We start from the raw sequence: 20,441 nt of genomic DNA, 5'->3' as shown, positions 1-20,441 counted from the left end.
GATTTTTTAACCTTTTTTAGTCGAAATGACAATTTACAAAATTTCAAAGTTTTTAAAAAGCCACAAAAATTTTTCTTGCCAAAAATAAATAATACTCGCATAAATAAAGTTTTTTGATTAAAAAAAAAACTAATCTATTTATTCATAAGAAAAAATATCTATTCCTGTATAAGTACGTGTTTTTCACAACAAATTAGATAATATACGATATATATATTATACGTATATATATTATTGGTTCCTGTGTACTCAGTCCCGTCATCATTTAGTCTCCTCTCTCCTCTCTCCTCGTATATATGGCATTATTAGATAATTACTTATTATTTGAGTAAAAAATTAAAACAAACATTTACTTACAACACTAACTTGTACTTCAATAACAAACAATTGAGCAAACAAATTCAATGGGAGCGATGGCTTTGCATGGTTTTAGAAAGTTTGGATAAATTTGGCTCATATCTTGTTGTTTTAAGTTTCAAGCACGACTCTAAATTTTCATTTGTTAGTTGGCTTCTTACTTTACTTTTAATTATATTCATGCAAGAGAACGCTTGCTCGCACGAATATGTCGATCCGAATATAGTCAGCACTCCAAATGCCAACTTCTTCACCTCACTGTAGCAATCTGGAAGACTATTCCATGCATCGAATGTAAGTGTTTCAACTCGCGGCATTTCTTTTAAAGCTATCCACTTTTGTTGCGTTACGTGCAAACATTTCTGGACCTCCAACTCTTCCAACTTGCTTTTCAACTCTGTAAAATTTCCACTCCACATAGCTTTACTTTTTAAATCGATCAATTCCATGTCTAGAGATCCAATCAATTCCAAATGGCTCAATGTTGATTTCGTTACTATTTGTGTTGAGAGGATTTACTATGAATACTACAGTGGTTTTGAAGTGCTCAAATCTGTCAGCAAATTCATCTTTAATTTTTTTTATAACTGTGCTGAAGTAATTCGTGTCAACAGTTGCACTGGTTTTATCGCGATATTGCTTTAGAAATTGAAAATGAAGTAATTTACCGCTCTGAATATCTTCTGCAAAAAGAACTAATTTTTCTTCAAAATAAAACAAATCTTCTACCATAACATAAGCTGGGTTTCCCTTTCCTTGCAGTTTTAGATTCAGCTCATTTAATTTCGCTGTGATATCCACCATAAAGTAAAATTTTTGCAGCCATTTGTCGTTCTCTAATTCAGGTTGATTAATGCCTTTTTCATTTAGGAATGTATTTATTTCATTCAAGCACAAAGCAAAACAGTAGATAGATTTTGTCTGTTTCAGGACACTTTTCCACCCCCCACCCCCGGCCTATAGTGTGTAGGCAAAACATCGGTTTTTTACCCCCTCCACTCAGAAGAACAACAAATATAATTCTCTCTTTAGTTATCTTGTAACCTTTGTGACCCTATTATCTTGATATATGATTTACACTTGTTTAAATCTTTTAATTTGCTTTTTAATAATTTGACCTAAATTAAAAAAGAATTAGCCGGTAGTTTTTTATCCCCTCCACTCAGAAGAATCTCTCTTATTTAGCTATCTTGTAACCTTTGTGAACCTATTATCTCTGATAACTGATTTACATTGTAGAATTCCTTCCCATTATCAGTTTGAATATTTTTCGGTACTCTTCCACTTGAAATAAAAATATCATTCATAGCTTTAGTGATATCTTTAGCGCTTTTGGATTTAACAGGCTCCACCCAGGCGTACTTTGAAAAACAATCAATCACTGCTAATATATATTTGTAACCACTATTTTGACGAGCATATGGTATCATTTCCATTAAATCAGCTTGCCACAAGTCATCAATACCTTTGAGCAATGTACGCCTTCGAGGGTATCGTGAACGTGCTGGTCTATGAAGTTCAACAACTACAGCCTCTTTGCTAGACATGACTTTATGGTTCAAAAATCGTTTTAAGCGTAGCAGCAGTTATAGGAACATTTGGATTCAATAAACTTATTCGGTTCCTAAAAACAGTGAATAAACCGCGCACAAAATTATCTGTAACTTTTTTTCGGGCTTGGTCATACGTTTCTAAAAGATAACGTTTACTAACAAAGTGTTCTTGTAAATATGTATTTGTTACTAAATCTAACTCTTTTATATACTTTTCCAATTGTTTAGTTACAAATTGTTCAAGATAAATCTTATTAACAGCATCTGAACTATCAACTGGACTATTGATTCCAAGTAATCGTTTATTTTCAAAGTCGATATATTCTCCATCTTCATCATCACTAGCATGAAATACTGTTTTTAAGTGAAGCAAAGGTTTGCCAAACTTGTCTATAGACATATCGAAAATCAAACAACAACTGATAATTTATTACACAAGTAATTCCTAATAAATAATATCTGCCTCTCTCAACTCTTCGATTATAGAATGAAATTCATTTCCATGTCCAGTGTGACCAGCATTTGTTGATGCATATAAGAGCCGAAGTCGATCCACTAATTCATTTGGATCATCCCAATGTTCATAAACATTTTGCCCCACATCCATACCTTTACCAGTAGTAGTGGTCTTGTGTCTTAGACCGTATCTTCTTTTAATAGGCTTTGTTGCAATTGTAGTCCGAGGTGTCCTAGTAACTTGATCTGCAGTTGATGGTGGTGTGAAATAGGGTTGAGCCGACTGTTCACCCTTAGAAGGATAAAATAAAGGAGCTATTATATTTTTGTATTTGAATCCTTTGCTTGAGCTAAGATGTTTTTCATCACTAAATTGTTGTTTGTGTGCGTTACTAACTTCTAAAATATCCTTATAATTTTCCAAATCTTCTACAGTGTATTTGTTAGGCTTTTTTAAAAATAATAACTGCAATAACCCAGGAGTACCTTTATACCAGTTTCCATTTACATTGATATCATTATCATCAATGGCTACCAGTGAATTTCCTATTGTCATGCCTCCAGTAGGTAACACTCTAATGCCGTATCTATCATCTAGATCTTTAGTATCTGAAGTCATATGTTTCAATAAATATGGTTTTATTAAAGATCCTATATCTTCTACTTCTAAGCTTTTCTCCAATTCCTCTTTACTATGTATTTGTTTTATTTGCTCTAGAGGAGAATCATCATCTTCAAACGTCTCTTCTTCCATTTTAATATCTAAAACATCCTTTCGTGGTATAGGAGTTGAAACTTTAAGCGGTAATTTTACTTCTTCTTCTTCTTTGAGCGGTAATTTAACATATTCTTCAAGTGATGTCGTAGAAGTCGAAGCGTCAGATTTTAAAGCGGCTTTTTTAGAACGCTTTTTATTCTGTTCAACTAATTCTTGAAGCGGTTTTGTAATGGGCTTTAAACTTCTTTCCAGATCTTGCTGTGATAATTGAAGACCTCTCTTTAAACTTTTGAATTTTTCTCGCAGAGATTTTGAAGTTTTGATAAGATGTTGTGTAACTTTAGGATCCATAATGAAAAATGATAGACCGATGGAAAATATTGCTCTATATATAAATGTATGTATCCAAACCTTTTCGAAATCTCCCATTATATAAGTCTCTTGTTTTATCTATTGTTAGAAAACCATACGGTTTATCCCAGCAGACCTCACACATCTTTTTAAAATTATTAAATGACAGATTTGGTGAACTTACGTGATCATTATAAATATGCCTTAAATTTAAATCGTCCTGCGTAAAAATTATAATAAAATTGGCATTATCACGTATAAGATGTTTAGGGATCCTTGCATAACTTTGTGTCAAATAGAAACAATCAATTCCTCTATGCCGACCCATACTGAAATATTGTCTGATTATGTCCTGTTGATCCATTGAAATATCATCAAATACAATAATAGAATTTCTTTCTGCATTGTCAGGAGTGATTACCTGCTGTGTATCGTTGATTTTGTGAAATCCTATTTCTGGTGCTAATTTGAATACTTGTTCTAAATATAAATACTTTTCTTGTTGGAGAGATCGGCTACATAAGTATACATTTCCAAATTTTAACCCATTCGGTTGTAAAAGCAAACAAGCTATGAGATTGGTTTTACCAGACCCTGAACTTCCACAAATAAGTGCACGTATATTATCGGGCAACAATTGGCCATGACGACACTCATTTGCTTCATGATCTTCACCGGAAGGAAATAAGTTATAAACAGGTAAACATTCACTTTGCTTCTCCAACCGCATACTGATGATGGTGAGTTTGATTTGCAGCCTATATAATTAGAATCAGTCCTAAAAACAGTCATCATAATGAGAAAGAAAACGACCGGGAAAGGTTTAATAAATTCAGTGATTAACACGCTTCCATTTGAAGTGCATATTCCAGGATATAAATTTTGTGGCCCCGGAACGAAATTACAAGAAAGACTAAACCGTGTTGATAAAGATGTTAATCCCTTAGACGAGGCCTGCAAGGAACACGACATTGCATATTTTAAAAACAAAGATTTGAAATCAAGGCATAAAGCTGATCGCATCTTAGCGGAAAAAGCTTGGCAAAGAACAAAGGCAAGTGACTCATCTTTTGGTGAAAAAGCAGCTGCTTGGGCAGTTACAAACGCGATGAAAGTGAAAGTAAAATTAGGTGGTGTTGGTATCAAGAAGAAGAAAAAAACTATCAAAGATATAAATAGTGCAGCTCGCGTAACTTCACCTACATCAATTAGTGGAGCCGCCAAGACGGCACTCAAAAAAGCTAAAAAGTTTTTAGCAAAATCAAAATTACACAAATTACCAAGGATATTGCCAGTCCCAAGAATTGGAGGTGTTCTCCCTTTTCTAGTACCATTGTTTGCTGGCTTGTCTGCTATAGGAAGTCTAGCAGGTGGAGCAGCAGCGGTTGCTAAGGCAGTTAAAGACACAAGAGATGCTAGAGATCGTTTGGAAGAAATGAGACGTCACAATAGGAAAATGGAAGAACAGAAAATTGGTAAAGGTTTTTACCTTAGACCATATAAAAAAGGATATGGTCTTTATATTATGCAAGATTGACTACTTCCTGACAGAGCTCTCACAAATATAGATTTGATGAAATTTGCTAAAAACGTACCTCATTTTAGAGGTGTCTATATGCGTGATTCTTTGCCAAGTTATCCTAAAACTAATGAATGTGGTATTGTAAATCTAGATTCAACACAAAACATAGGTACTCATTGGGTCGCCTATATTAAAAAAAGTAATAAAGTAAATTATTTCGATCCTTATGGAAATTTAAGACCGTCGTTAGAACTCCTTCATTATTTCAGAAATTGCGATGTTACCTACAATCGTAAAAGATATCAAGATTTCGGAACTCCGTATTGTGGGCATTTGTGTTTGAAATTTCTATATAATAATGAAGAATAAGCATTTACGGAATTCAGTCATGTCTTATACGTTTACCTTAACAGGAACTTCAAGCATTCTTAGTGCCGATCTGTTTCCACCAATTAATTTAGATGATGATTTTAGCATTGGTTTACTAAGTTTTCAGTCATACAATTCCATACCGAATATCATTGAAGGATTTAACAATCTTTTTCATTATGGAGACAATGTTATTAGTTTACCTACAGGAACTTATGAAGTACAAGCAATAGCACGTTATCTAAAATCACATATAAAATCACCAGATTCATTGAAATTGAAAGGTAATACCAATACTTTGAAGGTGGAATTAACATGTACACAACCTGTTTACTTCAATAAAGAACATTCGATTGGCCCTTTCCAGGGGTTTACTAAACATGAGGTGTTAGAAAAAATGATCACTCATAAATCAGACGAAATTGTACAGATTCATAGTGTCAATACAGTTGCTATTAACTGTAATATAGCATCCGGTTCATATAGAAACGGGAAACCAGGACATACTATATATGAATTTTCTCCGTTAGTTCCACCAGGATTTAAAATCGTACATGAACCATCTCCAGTCATTTACTTTCCAGTTATCGGTGAAGTGATCAGCAATATAACACTTGTTATAACAGATCAAAGCCAGAACTTGGTGGATTTTCGCAGAGAGACAATCACCATCAGATTACATCTAAAGAAAAATGGGTATTGATTTTCGAAAGTATAAAATGGATTACACTGCGGTGAAAGCAACTAGTTTTCAAAGAACGCCTTACCGAGCGTTAACACCATCAAATATTTACTTTCTACAAAGTATAGGACATTTTGATTAAACCAAAATGGAAGAAATACTAAATGTGAACAAAAGAGTGAGTTTTGAGGAGAGAATAACGGATTATGAGTATCACACCCATCAATCCTATAACCAATCATTGGAAAATTCTGATGAAATTATAATTGCCGTGCAACAGCAAGACATCTACACTGTTCCAGCCAAGAGTTTTCTCTACATTCAAGGACAATTGGTTCAAGAAGGAAAAGCAACTATAGATCCAAGTGTATTGAGATTTGTAAGAAATGGATTTTTGTTTTTGTTTGACGAAATCAAGTATCAGTTGAATGGTGTATTGATTGACCATGTTCGGAATCCTGGAACTGTTAGTACATTAAAAGGTTATGCGTCTCTTAGTCCGGACAAGGCATTAGGATTAGAAATGAGTGGTTGGATGATGCCTGAAGAATATGTGAAATTAGCTGATGAAAAAGGCAACTTTGACGCTTGCATCCCACTAGACATCATAATGGGTTTCTTCGAAGATTATAATCAAATAATTCTACAGGGAAAACATGAATTAATTCTACATCGCAGCAGAACGGATAATGATTGTATTCAAGTTGTAGGGGAACACGCTGATGTTAAGGCCTCCATTAAATTAAAATCAGTCCAGTGGAAAATGCCTTATGTTAAAGTTTCTGATGAACAAAGGTTAAAATTTTTAAATTTCGTCAACAAAAGAAAAACGGTTCTCATGGCATTCCAATCATGGGTTTTAATAGAATATCCCTCTCCACCTGCTACAAAGAAGCATACTTGGGCGGTGAAAACTACAACAAATTTAGAAAAACCTCGATATGTTATAATTGCATTTCAGTCAAACAAAAAGAATAATTTAAAAGCTGACATGTCTGAGTTCCATCATTGTAATATATCAAATGTTAAATTGCACCTAAATTCAGAGGTTTATCCTTATGATGATCTTAACATAGACTTCTCAAAGAATCACTTTTCAATGCTATACTATATGTATCAAAATTTCCAGCACAGTTATTATGGAAAGGAAAATGAACCTATTTTAAGCAAGGAACAGTTCAGGGATGAGGGACCGATTATCGTCATAGATTGCTCGCGTCAAATAGAAGCGGTTAAAGCCAGTTCCGTTGACATTAGAATAGAATTAGAAGCTGCAGAAAATTTTAAAGCTGGTACAACAGCCTACGCTTTAATTTTACATGATGCACTAGTTGAATATAATCCATTAACAGGTTTAGTTAGAAGAATATAAGGGAGGGGAGGTAGTATTAATAGAGGAGATTTGGAGGAGAAAATCAGTTCATAATGCGTGCTGGTGTAATTGACTTCCAGGGTTATCTTACTCCTCAAAACTGTTATATTGCCAAGGAAGTGACTATCATAGATGTGGACTACCCTTCAGTGTTTTGGCATTGGTTATTCAAACCTCCTTCTCAAGAAGATATCCAGAATTTATCTACAAACAAATGGGTATTTCATAACCTTCATGGAATAAATTGGTATGATGGAGATGTAGAATATTCTGAATTAAAAAGCTTGTGTCAAAAATCAGAAAATTTCACGATATTGTTTGCTAAAGGTCTTGAAAAATCTGTTTTTCTTGAAAAACTTATTGGAAAAGAAGTCTTTGATCTTCAAGATTTTGGCTGCCCATCACTGAAATGTCTCACTTCAACAATGGAATTTATTAAATGTATCTACTATTGTGGAAAGAAATCCAACTGTTCATTAAAATTTGCAAAGATATTAGTCGATTGGATTTCAAATAATAGATCAAAGGTGGATCTTTATGATGCAAGAATAAGAGAAAAAACATTCAATCATTGGACGGGATCAGTGAATGCAAGTTTACTTTCATTTAATGGCTTCTTCTACACAAGAAAACACACGTTAAAATGTATTTATTGCGGGCTTGAACTTTTAGACAATATTCACTTTTGCCCTTGTGCTGTACATAAATTAAATAATCCAAAGTGCATTTGGTTTGTAAAAAATGGTTTAATAGAATAAACCATTTTTTTTAATCTCTTGTTTACTTTTTTGTTTTTCCTAACCTAATTATGATATAGTTTAAGGGAAAAAAACAACATTTTTTTTCTTTTCAGCCTTTATTACTAAAAAGCAGAAATTATTATTCAACACAAGTAAGTAAAGCGTAAACGCTTATCAGTTTTAAAGATAATGGATTTACATTTTTAAAAAGTAATGGTATAATACAATTGTTCTTACATATAACAACATAAGGATTTCTGCTTGAAGTATGATTTAACCTTAAAGAGTACTTTACACTATTAAATGAAGTAGGACCAATGCTTTTAAAAATAAATACAAAAACTGTTAATTTGTTAAAAAAAGATAAATATGGAATACCATTCACATTTTTTCGGTTTAAAAAGTTCAAATTGTTTACTACAACTATATGAGGAATAAATAATTTAGAATAAAAGTTTTTTAAATTTACAAAAATGTGGTATTCATTTGTATTGTTTTGTACAGCAAAAGAAGCCTATATTAAAGCTTGCAAACATTTTCAAATTTCGTTTTATAATTTCTAAAACTTCATCCATTGGATGGAAAAAAATTCTTTCAATTATCTGAAGGATTTCCTCATTTAAATATGCATCGCCAGATTTTAAGACATCTAACAAACAAAAAAATTATTCTTTAAATCCTATTGCTTTAGTATTTATTCCATTAGCATCAATTATACGTTTATCATCATGTGGGGATAAACTTATTTTATTTATTTTTACAGTAAACATATCATGTTTTATGGATTTTATATTGTTAACTGGTGTTCTCATCACACATTTGGTTTGTAAACACTTCAAATAGTCCTTATATTGAATAATTTTTTTTAAAGCAGAATTTTGGATTCCCTTAGCCTTTAAAATTTCCTTGAAATTATCTTCAAAACGGATTGCATACATTTTCGCTTTAAGACCTACAAATTCTGTAATAATTCTCCCACAAGCTTCATCTTTAAATTTTCCGAGTTTCTTCTTGTTTTTAGTTGAAAAACAGAGGTGATCATTAGGGTAATCTGAAGTATCCAAATAATCTAACATAGCTAGCATATCCTGAAATATACAGTTTGTCCTTACGAAGTATATGACTGAATCTGTATCCATATATGCAAGCGAGAGCTTCTCTGGACCGTACTTAGGAAGCATTACTTCGTAATGATACTCATACATAGTGTGCTTAGCTAAGTCTAAAACACTTAAACCTATGTATATCGGTTTCACGAATTTTATAACAGTTTTGGCCATATGTACTGCTGCTAAATTTTCTCCATCTATAAATGTTGGTTTTGAAATTAACTTTTCCAATTTCTTGGCGTCACATACTAATTTTATATTTCTTCTATTTCGCAGATTTTCCATCGTTTTCCCATAAACTGAATTGTTATAAAGCTTATATAAATCTTTTTCAAAGTTATTCGATGCAGATGCACGAAGATTGGTATTATATTCAATGAATGGTCTTAAAAATTCACGTTGACGAAATTTCAACACTCTATTTATTTTTTTTTAAATAATCCCATGTCTTAGGGCTTGTTTTAAAGCTACGTAATAAACAATGTAATTATTTCTATCGTTTAAATGAGGAACCAACTTTGTTTGTTTGTTAATTTTGATGACGTCTGGCAAGAAAGGTAAATCGTTATGTAATTGGTGCAATTCTTTTGGATAAGCTAAGTCTACATCTAAAATGTATCCATAGTCTGAATTTTCCTCAATATTCTCTAAATTTACTTCTTTTGGTGATATCCATGTAAATTCTGCATAAGGTAATGGTTTTATCATTGAATTACCATATAAATTGTTACAATCTTGATATGAGATAAATGTACTATCTAAATTTGGATCATAATCTTGTAAATACTTGTTGTTGGCTTTGCAATGGCGCTGAGAAACTTGACAAATTCCACCACGAATACCTTTTTCAACCATCAAAATCATAGAATAATCTTGGAGTAATTCGAGCTCCACGTGTGTTAAACGTAACATAGCGTCCCACGATAGTCCAGGTAAGGTATAATAGTGAGCAGGATCAAGAAAATGTGTTTTCATTCTGACATCACGGAAATTTTCAAAAATAACTGATAAAAAAATTACATCTGATTTTAAGTAATGGTCGCTGTAGTCACCCAAATTTTTACATTTAAAAACTGACCACACTTTTTTGGCATGTTCATAATCTTCTTCTGTTATTGAGGAACATGTTAATTTATTAGAAAATTCTTCAATTGAAGGTAAGGTAGTCACTTGTAATTTGTCAAAAGATGTTATATAGTCATAGGGAAAAACACCCTTTCTAGTTAAAAGTTTAATCTCTTCCTCGTTATAAAATCTCTCCAGTTCTCTAAATGTGGGTAGATTTCTCACTAAACTGTCCAAGCTTGCAGGCATGAACCTGTATGTATCTAAAAATCTAATTGAAAAATCAGCGTTTACTTTCTTGGAAAATGATATGTATTTTTCTTCGGTATTTGGAATCACAAATATTTCTTTATTGTCGTATCCAAGATTTTTCACTATATAGTGACACCCACTTAAATTGTGGAAAAAAACTGGTAAAAATTTCGGATTTCTAACTTTTAAATTACAGGAGTTGTGGGCAGCTCCTCTAAATTTTCCTGTCAAATGGCAATGATCATGAACTTTCTTATCATCAAGTTCAAACGCTTCACCACACATAAAACACTCATTTGCAGATTCAAATAAAGTTTGTTCTTCCTGAGTGAGAGGAATCATTGGTGCGTTTAATTTATAGATTTTTGAAACTTCCTCGGCTATAGTTTTAATGCATTTTATAAATTGTTCAGCCACATCTTTTCCTCGGTATAAATAAGGTTTTTTAGGTATATTTGAAGGTATGTTGGCCACATCATCTGTTGTTTTCACATACAAACAAAAACTCATGACTTCATGCTTTTGATATGGTGATGTTTTTCTATTAACAGTCAATTGCAAATCATGCTCTATAGGATGTAAAATTGATTCAAAATCTGCATAAACTACAAAATGTATTCCCGTACCTCGTTCCATATTTTCAAATTTGATATATGGCTTATCAGTTGGTAGTTCTATTCTAACTGGTTTATTGTTGTTACAAAGTTCCAGATGTTCTTGCAGTTTTCTTTTCCCATCGTGTTTTCAGTAAAAGTGTGTGAAACACCTCTTGCAGGTAACTATTTTACCAGTATTCCTGGTTAATTGACTATGAGTAAGACGTTCAAAGTTTTAAATGTATATATAATGTCGTACATTATCTTTGTTAATTAGTAATAAATCGCGATGATCGCCCAGTTCTTGTTTTCAGTTTTTTAATGGATAAACATTCTGTTTTTTATCTAATCCAAACACATTAATTGATATATTATTCTTTTTTCAAATTTTCTTATTTCATGCAGAGGTGTGGGAAATGTAGTGTTTACATACCTTTGCAATAAATCAGGAGTATACTTGCTTACTCTATGAGGTGTTATTTTTACGAATTTAGCTAAAACAGCATATTGGAAACATTTTAAATCGTTACTTTTAACATTAATACAAGCACGTTTACGAGCTACATTGGAAGGTAAAGGTATATATGAACTACCTTTTAGTGGTTTGTACTGGTTGATTTTTAGACGAGCTCCATCGACTCCAAATAAAGACCAATTGCTTTTTTTTAATTGTGTCTCCTCCAGTTCTTCTTGTAACTTGATAAAAGCTTTATTCAACACATCTTCTAAATTTGTCTCTTCTACTGCAATAATATTTTTGGTCTTTATTGCTGTTTCTAATTCTTCTCCTAAGTGATTGTACAATTTACATTCAACAAATATGTTGAATTTAATACTATTATGTTCCTGGAGTGCTTCTTTTAAGCAATTTATTATTTTATCTTTAATTGATAGTAGAAATAATTAGAGATCAACATTATGTTTGGATCGTATAAAAAATGATTTTAATCGGTCAGAAAATCCAGTCTCATATGGTAAAATACCTTCACTATCATGAGGTTGTGCTAATAGAGTTCCCCTCTTAGGTTCTGTTTTGGCTTTCTTTTGTGGTGGTGCTCTGGTACAGTATGCTTCATGTCGAATTAAGTTATAATAATAATCAAATTGGTTTCCACATTTCGTACAAAGTCCTTCAAATTCTTCTCGACATTGTTCTTCATGACGTTTTCTTTTTCTTATGCTTGACAAATCTGTTGAGCATTTATTACAGATGTTTTTCTTTACACGATTATCCATTTGAATAAGTGAGAAGTAATTAATAAATTTAGAGGTATTATCTATACCTAGTTGACAATGCTAAATGAGTTATTGTGTTAATTTATACCTTTATAAATGATGAGTTTTCAAGCTCAGTCAATATTGATCTTCCAAATTTGGTTTTCACGGCCTTGAATGAAATTACTTTATTGCTTTCACCTGTTGTTAACTCCTTAGTGGATTTCGTATGTAGCTGGATAGAAGCTTGGTTTAATATAATACAATATCTTCTGATAAAACTTTACAATTTAATCTTTCACCTCATGAGTTTCAAGCTCTGTCACGATTGATCTTCTACAATTTTTTGGAGGTATTTCATGGGCTCGAATGAATGGCTTTCACCTATTGTTAACTCCTTGATTGATTTCGTATGTAGCTGAATGGAAGCTTGGGTTAAATTTGTCTTCTAAAGGCTAAGTTTCCAATATTCTGATCTGCACTAGATTGACTCTGGTAAATTGATCTCTGCGCACTAGTGTACTTTTTTTCTTTTTTTTTTTGGCTTTAGCTTACACACTATATAGCCATTTACGTTAGTAAAAAAATTTTAAGGGAAGTTTTAATTATTAGTATTATTATTGTATATAAAACTCTTTTTATAATTCATATAAAAGGGACTATTGCTTCTAATACCTCTATGTTCTTGCTTAAAATGATTGTATTATAATTGAAGGGACATGTTTCATGTTTAGTTATTATATTAAAGAGAGGGTCTCTTGCAGTTCCATTGTACGGGCATATCATCATCGCATGTTCTAGATCTTCCCAAACCCCACATCTGGGACATAGCGGAGAGTTAACTATTTTTAACTTATTCAAGTAGGCTCTACATATAAGGTGATTGCTTCGTATTCTGCATATACTGGTCACTGTTGATTTACTGACTGACATTTTAGCAAACCACGGGCGTCTCTTTAACTTGGGGAATAAAAGTTTATAGAATCTTCCTTTCTCTTTGGCCAGCTAAAGTGTACTTTAGATATATATATATATATGCACAACATAAATTTCTAAAAATATTTTATTTTTTTATACAAACTCAATGTTAAATGAGTTATTGTGTTGATTTATACCTTTGTAAATCAACGACAATGATTCAGATTTATAATCTGATATCATATCATCTGTTGATACTTTGCAATAAGCCTTCGGTAAAAAACAATTTAATCTGTCACCTGATGAGTTTTCAAGCTCAGTCAATATTGATCTTCCAAATTTGGTTTTCACTACCTTGAATGAAATTACTTTATTGCTTTCACCTATTGTTAACTCCTTAATGGATTTCGTATGTAGCTGGATGGAAGCTTGGTTTAAATTTGTCTTCAAGAAATCTGCCATCTAAAATTACAAATATATACAAAATAATATTACAAAAGATTAGATGTATGCACTGTGTGCAATGCCACATTAAAAATTCAATACAAGTAACATAAATACATACAAAATAAAAAAAAATATAAGATGTTACTCACTGTGGTAATAAATACTTGTTCACAGACTGATCAACTAGTATTGATGGCACTTCTTCAGTTAGCGAACCTTTAAATACTGTTTCAAATTTTTTTTTTATTTCCGTAAACATGTTTTTTACAAATTAATATTTTTTTCCTTTTTAAAACTCTAGTTGTATATTCCCATATAGATTATTTTAGAAATTAATCACTTTAGATAATAATAATAATCATCTAATATAATTCTTTTAATGAAGTCATTACTCTTTGTCCTATTTTGGATGATTTCTTATTAAAAAAAAGAAAAAAAAAAAAAGACAAATTTAAACATAATTCCTTTATTTATTTATTTTATATGTAATAGTTTTTGAGGAGATGTTGGTTGTAGATGTTGATGGATAAAATAACACCTTAGAATCGGTATAAGATATTATATATTTATATGACTGACTGCCAAGGACTGTATACCTTACACTACCAGAACAGAACAGAATGACTCACGTGGCTAAACGATGTGTACAATTGAAGTGTCCGACTTTTAACCCAATCCCCCTTTTACTTTTCTCTCGTTTTTATATACATTCGCCGAGCCTCCCCTCTCTGTGTGCCAAGGGGGCTGTCTCTCTCTCTCTCTCTGGCTAGAGTGGATGAGTGGTGGGGGGTTCACTACCCCTACATCATCCCCTGAGAGCGATGTGGAAATGTGCTTTATTCTGTCAGCAAAAGCTTCCACAGTTTCTGATGGATTTTGTTGCAAGGTCGTTATTTGCTGCAACAATACCACGGGCGTTTTTTCTTTTTTAAATCTGGCAATTAGACTTTCCGTTGCTAGTCGGTATGTTAAAATGACGTTATCCTTTGTACACTGCGTTTTAAAAGTGTCAAAGAAAATTTTTGCCGCACCCGTTAATTTTAAAATTAGGATTTCCAGTTTGTCGGCTTCTGACCATCCCGAAATCGCACTATAATTATTAATTTGGTCTATGAACGAATTGATGTCGCTATTATGTGCTCCATCAAATACCGGTAGGTTATTTATTAACTGTAAATTGCGGATGTTTACTGTATTTGTCGAGTTAATTTTATTTAATAAATACGCGATTGCTTTGTCACCTCCCCCTCTTGGGCCGGACAGGCTCGGAATAGGTTAAGTCACAATCAACACGTACAAGTTATATATATATTGAATCACACAAAATTACATATTAGATTTAATAAACGACTACAGAATCTAGAATAAAAGCATAAATGGACGCTAATTAGAAAACTACTAAATAGAAATAGGACAAACCTTAAATGAATAACTTTTAATTGAGAGTATACATATATCTGTTGAATAACCCAAAACTACATATTAGATTGAATAAGAATAAAAAGCATGAATAGAACAATTAATTTATACGTATTAAAGGAACGCTAATCAGAGAAATACTAAATAATAATAGGACAAACCTTAAATGAATAACTTTTAATTGAGAGTATACATATATATGTTGAATAACCCAAAATTACATATTAGATTGAATAAGAATAAAAAGCATGAATAAAACAATTAATGTATACGTATTAAATGTACGCTAATCAGAAAACTGCTAAATATAAATAGGACCAAACGTTTAATGAATAACTTTTAATTGAGGATAAAGAACTTTATTTTACAGTGCATTGAATGCAATCGCTACTGATAATACAGCAGGCTACGCGGAATTTAGATAAGGACCATAAGTGCAGCTCTATATACCGGCGGCCGACAGACCCCGCCACCCTAGTGGGAGAGCTAGTAGACAGTAAAGAGATACTCACACGCCGCCACAATCAGTCCAGCACGCAGCATCACCGCACAGCAGTCAGACACACACTACTCATACCTACTGTTTCACTCGCACTTATCTCCGTGTCTCTCCCCCCACCAGGTAGGTCCAGCCCAACAGCAATCCCTTCCCGTCACAGCTTCATCAGCAGATTTTTGTTGGCCATCAATTGTGTATGTAGACATGATTTTTGATAGTCTTTCTTTTAAAATTAACAAATTGCCACTAGTAGGAAGTTTATGATGTTTTAATTTCTGAATAATTTCGGCTCTTTTCATAAGAAGGAAGTTGAAATTTTTAAAAATATGAAACGTGCAAATAAATTAAAAAAAAAAATAGTGTAAATTAAAATATAAAATTAGAATGAATAATAAAAAAAAAAAATGAATGAAAAATTTATCTTACCTTTTAATGAGAAACGGCTGGGTTTCGATAGCGCTGCCACCAATTTAATAGTTTTTGAGGAGATGTTGGTTGTAGATGTTGATGGATAAAATAACACCTTAGTATCGGTATAAGATATTATATATTTATATGACTGACTGCCAAGGACTGTATACCTTACACTACAAGAACAGAACAGAATGACTCACGTGGCTAAACGATGTGTACAATTGAAGTGTCCGACTTTTAACCCAATCCCCCTTTTACTTTTCTCTCGTTTTTATATACATTCGCCGAGCCTCCCCTCTCTGTGTGCCAAGGGGGCTGTCTCTCTCTCTCTCTGGCTAGAGTGGATGAGTGGTGGGGGGTTCACTACCCCTACATATACAACTTTTAAGTTTCAACACATCTCTCAACAATTTTCTTTAAGTAATCAAATTGTTTACTAACAACTTCAAACCGATTTGCTAAGGTAAAATATTCTTTCTTTAATAAATTAATTTGTGTTGGCTTATAAGTTAACAGTTCTTCCAACCATGAGGGTTTTGCTGTTAAAACAATAGTTTTATGGGTGAATTTTTCAAAAAAGATGATCGAATTTTGAAGATGAATTTCTTCAGGACAGCATTCATACTTCTTGTTGAAAAACTCTTCAATTATTGTTTTCTTCTTCTGCAAAGTCAACCATTCCTCTTCGTTCAGATAGATCACACATTTCTTACTTGATCTTACAGCCACAACTGGTTTCCAATCCTGCGATAAGCCTATCACCAGCTGTTTAGAATTGAAATTGTTTAATGGATAACTGGTGGTGAGCTGTAACGCTAATTCACAAGCCATCTTGTAATAAACTGAAGTTAAAGAGGAAAATATAAAAATTAACTTGTATATCCCCCACTTTTGAACAGTTTATATATCCCATTTTCAATTTCGAAGTATAAATACTCAATGATATCACACATGCAAGTGTCTGGTACGTTTTCCAGATAAGGATCAGACTTTATACATGTTGTAAAATGATTATTACTTGCTTTCATAATATACGTTTTAGCCAACTCTTCAAACTCTAATATTTTGTGGTGAATATCGATATAAGAATTTGCTACATTCAAATTTGTCAATGTAATGTTTGGAAAAGAAGATATAAATTTTCTATAGTTGTTACTTGACGAAAGTAGTTTCATGTAGTAAGCCATTATAACAAAAAAATACTTGATGCTTAGATAACCCTTATTAATTTATTTTTAATTTGCTTAGGACTACCTTGAAAGAAGGAAAGTCTAAACCTACTGATCAGTACGCTGTGTTTCACTTAATCAAGTTGAACCCCCACCCTTTACCAGTTTAATTTAAGGTCCATTACCCCCTTCCAACAAATAAAACTACCGGCTAATCATTTTTTTTTAATTTGGGTCAAATTATTAAAAAGCAAATTAAAAGATTTAAGCAAGTGTAAATCATATATCAGAGATAATAGGGTCACAAAGGTTACAAGATAGCTAAATAAGAGAGATTCTTCTGAGTGGAGGGGGTAAAAAACTACCGGCTAATTCTTTTTTAATTTGGGTCAAATTATTAAAAAGCAAATTAAAAGATTTAAACAAGTGTAAATCATATATCAAGATAATAGGGTGACAAAGGTTACAAGATATCTAAAGAGAGAATTATATTTGTTGTTCTTCTGAGTGGAGGGGGTAAAAAACCGATGTTTTGCCTACACACACTATAGGCCTGGGGGGGTGGAAAAGTGTCCTGAAACAGACAAAATCTATCTACTTATATATATATATATATACATACATATCGATGACACAATGCACATATTAAGAGTTCCTGGCATAAACAAAGTATTCTGAAGACTGTTCCCGGGTTTCGGCACCATGAAATAAATTCCAAGTAGGGGGGATATATTAAGCAAGGAAATGGCCAGTGGGAGAAATTGGGAACAGACATAAAACGCAATAAGAAATAAAGGTTGGTACGAGAGTGGGGGACACCACCAATCTTCAGAATACTTTCTACGCAAAATAATAAATAATATTTTATTAACAATTAAAATGCCCCAACCGAGGTACAAAACTATAAACTGCACAATTAGTGTTGTATATCAGGCAGGATACAACAGGGGAGAAGTGACCTTTTATAATTATTACAATGTCGGACGAACACTGGGCTTAATGAGTAATTAATTGTACTAGACTGTATACAAAAAAAGTGAAGAAATGTCTTTTATAATTATTACAGTGAAATGACTTACATGCAGCTGCATAACAAAAATATCATGGTCATGACCAATTGCACAATTAAATATATAAACCAACAATGTGAGTTCATCTCTTAATAAACAGAAACGTGTTCGAAGTTTTCACAACCAAAAAAGAAAGACGCTAACATGGCGGAGCAAGCCCAAGACATAGCCAAAATTCCTTTCCAGCACATGTCTCTCACTCTCGCCGTCACCATCCCCACTCCGTCCTTACACCCAATTCCGCCAACCGACACGGGGCACACTCAGAAATGTCAAGTCAGGGGGGCCGCAACTTTTGGGGAACCAAACAATTTGAATCTTTTCTTTCCTTAAAATTCTTGTACAACTTTTGCCGTGTGTACTGGTGCATTATCTTGCTAAAAAATTACGTTTTCTTTATGTGCCAGCTCAAATTATTTTTTTAATTGGTTTTCCATCAGTGTGACTCTTCATTCGGCCAGAAATGAACACTATGTCAGTCTTGTGATTATCGCCAATGCTGCCCCATATCATAACGCTGCCTCCTGCCATTTGCCTCTCAGAAAACACTTTCTTCTTTCCTTAGGTCGTGATAATAGTCAGCCCAACCATCAGGACTATCAAGATTATAGTGTCGGCGCTATACTGTCCCTGAGAGTCCACCAATACCAGCATAAAGGTGGTCACCCCCAGGACCAGCAAGTTGTTGACCGCTGGCATACCACACATTCGGTACTCTTGGGTTAGTTTCTTATCGTCCTTATAGTTTATATTACTAACCCAGTTAACTGAACCATTCCACAGTCTACTGTCCAAAAAAGATGCTATATAAACCATTAGGCTATCCGCGTCTTGAAATCCAGTCCGAACTGGAATTATCGTCCACTCTGAACCAATTCTAGATGGTGGAAAGTCTGCTTTCAATATGGCGGGGGTCTTATTCTTAACATATCTACCTACTAAGTCTAGAGTAGTAATTATGAACTTGTAATTTTTTTGATGTTTAACTAAGTTACTTATATACATTCTTGCAGCTGTGTCATTAAATGTATCTGTTGTTGCTCTTCTAATTATTCTGTATTTGGCTGGGTCTGTTTTAAATGCTTTTGATTCCAGAGACATAGCAACACATCCAGCTCTTAGTAGTGCAGCCTCTTCAGAAAAGGAGTCCAATGAATCTTTTGTGGACTTGGCTATAGAAATCATTGCATTTGAATCACGAGCAGCCCAACCGTGAACCAAATTAATGTTGAGACCCTGTCCTGCCTGGTCATTCAACTTAGTCATGAGCGACAAGTACAATGGTTCCTGTTTAGGCTCCAAACAACAATCCATGCGTCTTTGTGTTACGTTCACCACTCGAATTGGCAGTATATCTGTATAGATGGGAAAAAATTCAGCTACGTCACCCTCCTGTATAGGGCCAGGTGGGTCGGTAGGCTCTGTTTGTGGTCCTTCTACAGGTGGTCTCACTATAACGGGTGGTTTTTTGTTCAACCTTATCATTTCGTAGTCCGATTCTTCGGCACTGGTTGTTCTGTTATACGTGTCCGCAACTGTTTCGTGATCTAAGTCATTATCAGAAATAGAGTCTTTAGATCGTAACACCCGATCACTAGTCGTTTGGTCGGTTTTTGTTAGTTGCGGCCAATCATCGCCCGCATAACTATGGACCCCAATTTTCAATTCCTTGATGATCCTCTTCACTTTTTCGGCCTCTCCAAAAGAACAAATAACTCTGTTGCGATTGAGCGCATCCACATATTCTCTCGATATCACACCTTCAGAATTGATGTATACATGTGACTTTGAATTCAGATTATTTATTTCAAAAGAAGGTAAGTCAAGTTTTTTCATCTCCAATTTAGTTAAGTTTATCTGTATAGGTTCCCTATATATACTAGAGACCTCACTATTAACTCAGCATGTGTCCTCTTGTTCTTGAGGGTCGGTATTGATGATTGTTTGTCAACCGATCTTGGTGAATCTGAATGTGCTTCTTTCATTTGTAGCAACATAACTATGTTAGACCGCGATGAGGTATTAGAAACGTAAAATCTCAGTGTTGTCTAGTAGTTGCATACTAGCACTATCAGGTGGGAAGTTGTTATTGTCATAGTCGATATATCTGCTTGCAGCTTCCAAGATTGGGTGAGAGACTAATCCCTG

At 33.3% G+C, this 20,441-nt stretch overlaps 2 protein-coding genes across 2 annotated transcripts in view; both read left to right on the top strand.

The window, feature by feature from the left end:
- The first annotated feature begins 4,231 nt into the window (after nt 1–4,231).
- Nucleotides 4,232–20,441, top strand: part of LOC141448014 (uncharacterized) — a 28,696-nt gene continuing 12,486 nt past the window's right edge. Inside the window, exon 1 of the mRNA XM_074116027.1 lies at nt 4,232–20,441. This exon is cut by the window's right edge and continues 12,486 nt beyond it. Coding sequence (XP_073972128.1) covers nt 4,232–4,972 — 741 coding nt within the window. The 3' untranslated portion in view covers nt 4,973–20,441.
- LOC141457154 (uncharacterized) lies at nt 6,157–7,380 on the top strand. Its single transcript, XM_074134110.1, has one exon. It carries the CDS (start codon nt 6,157–6,159, stop codon nt 7,378–7,380), a length of 1,224 nt encoding a protein of 407 aa, XP_073990211.1.

The sequence above is a fragment of the Rhodnius prolixus genome, unplaced genomic scaffold, assembly GCF_049639745.1.
Source record: "Rhodnius prolixus isolate KJV_2025 unplaced genomic scaffold, Rpr scaffold_1, whole genome shotgun sequence".
NCBI classification, from domain to species: Eukaryota; Metazoa; Arthropoda; class Insecta; order Hemiptera; family Reduviidae; genus Rhodnius; species Rhodnius prolixus.
This window is presented reverse-complemented; position numbering and strand designations above follow the sequence as displayed.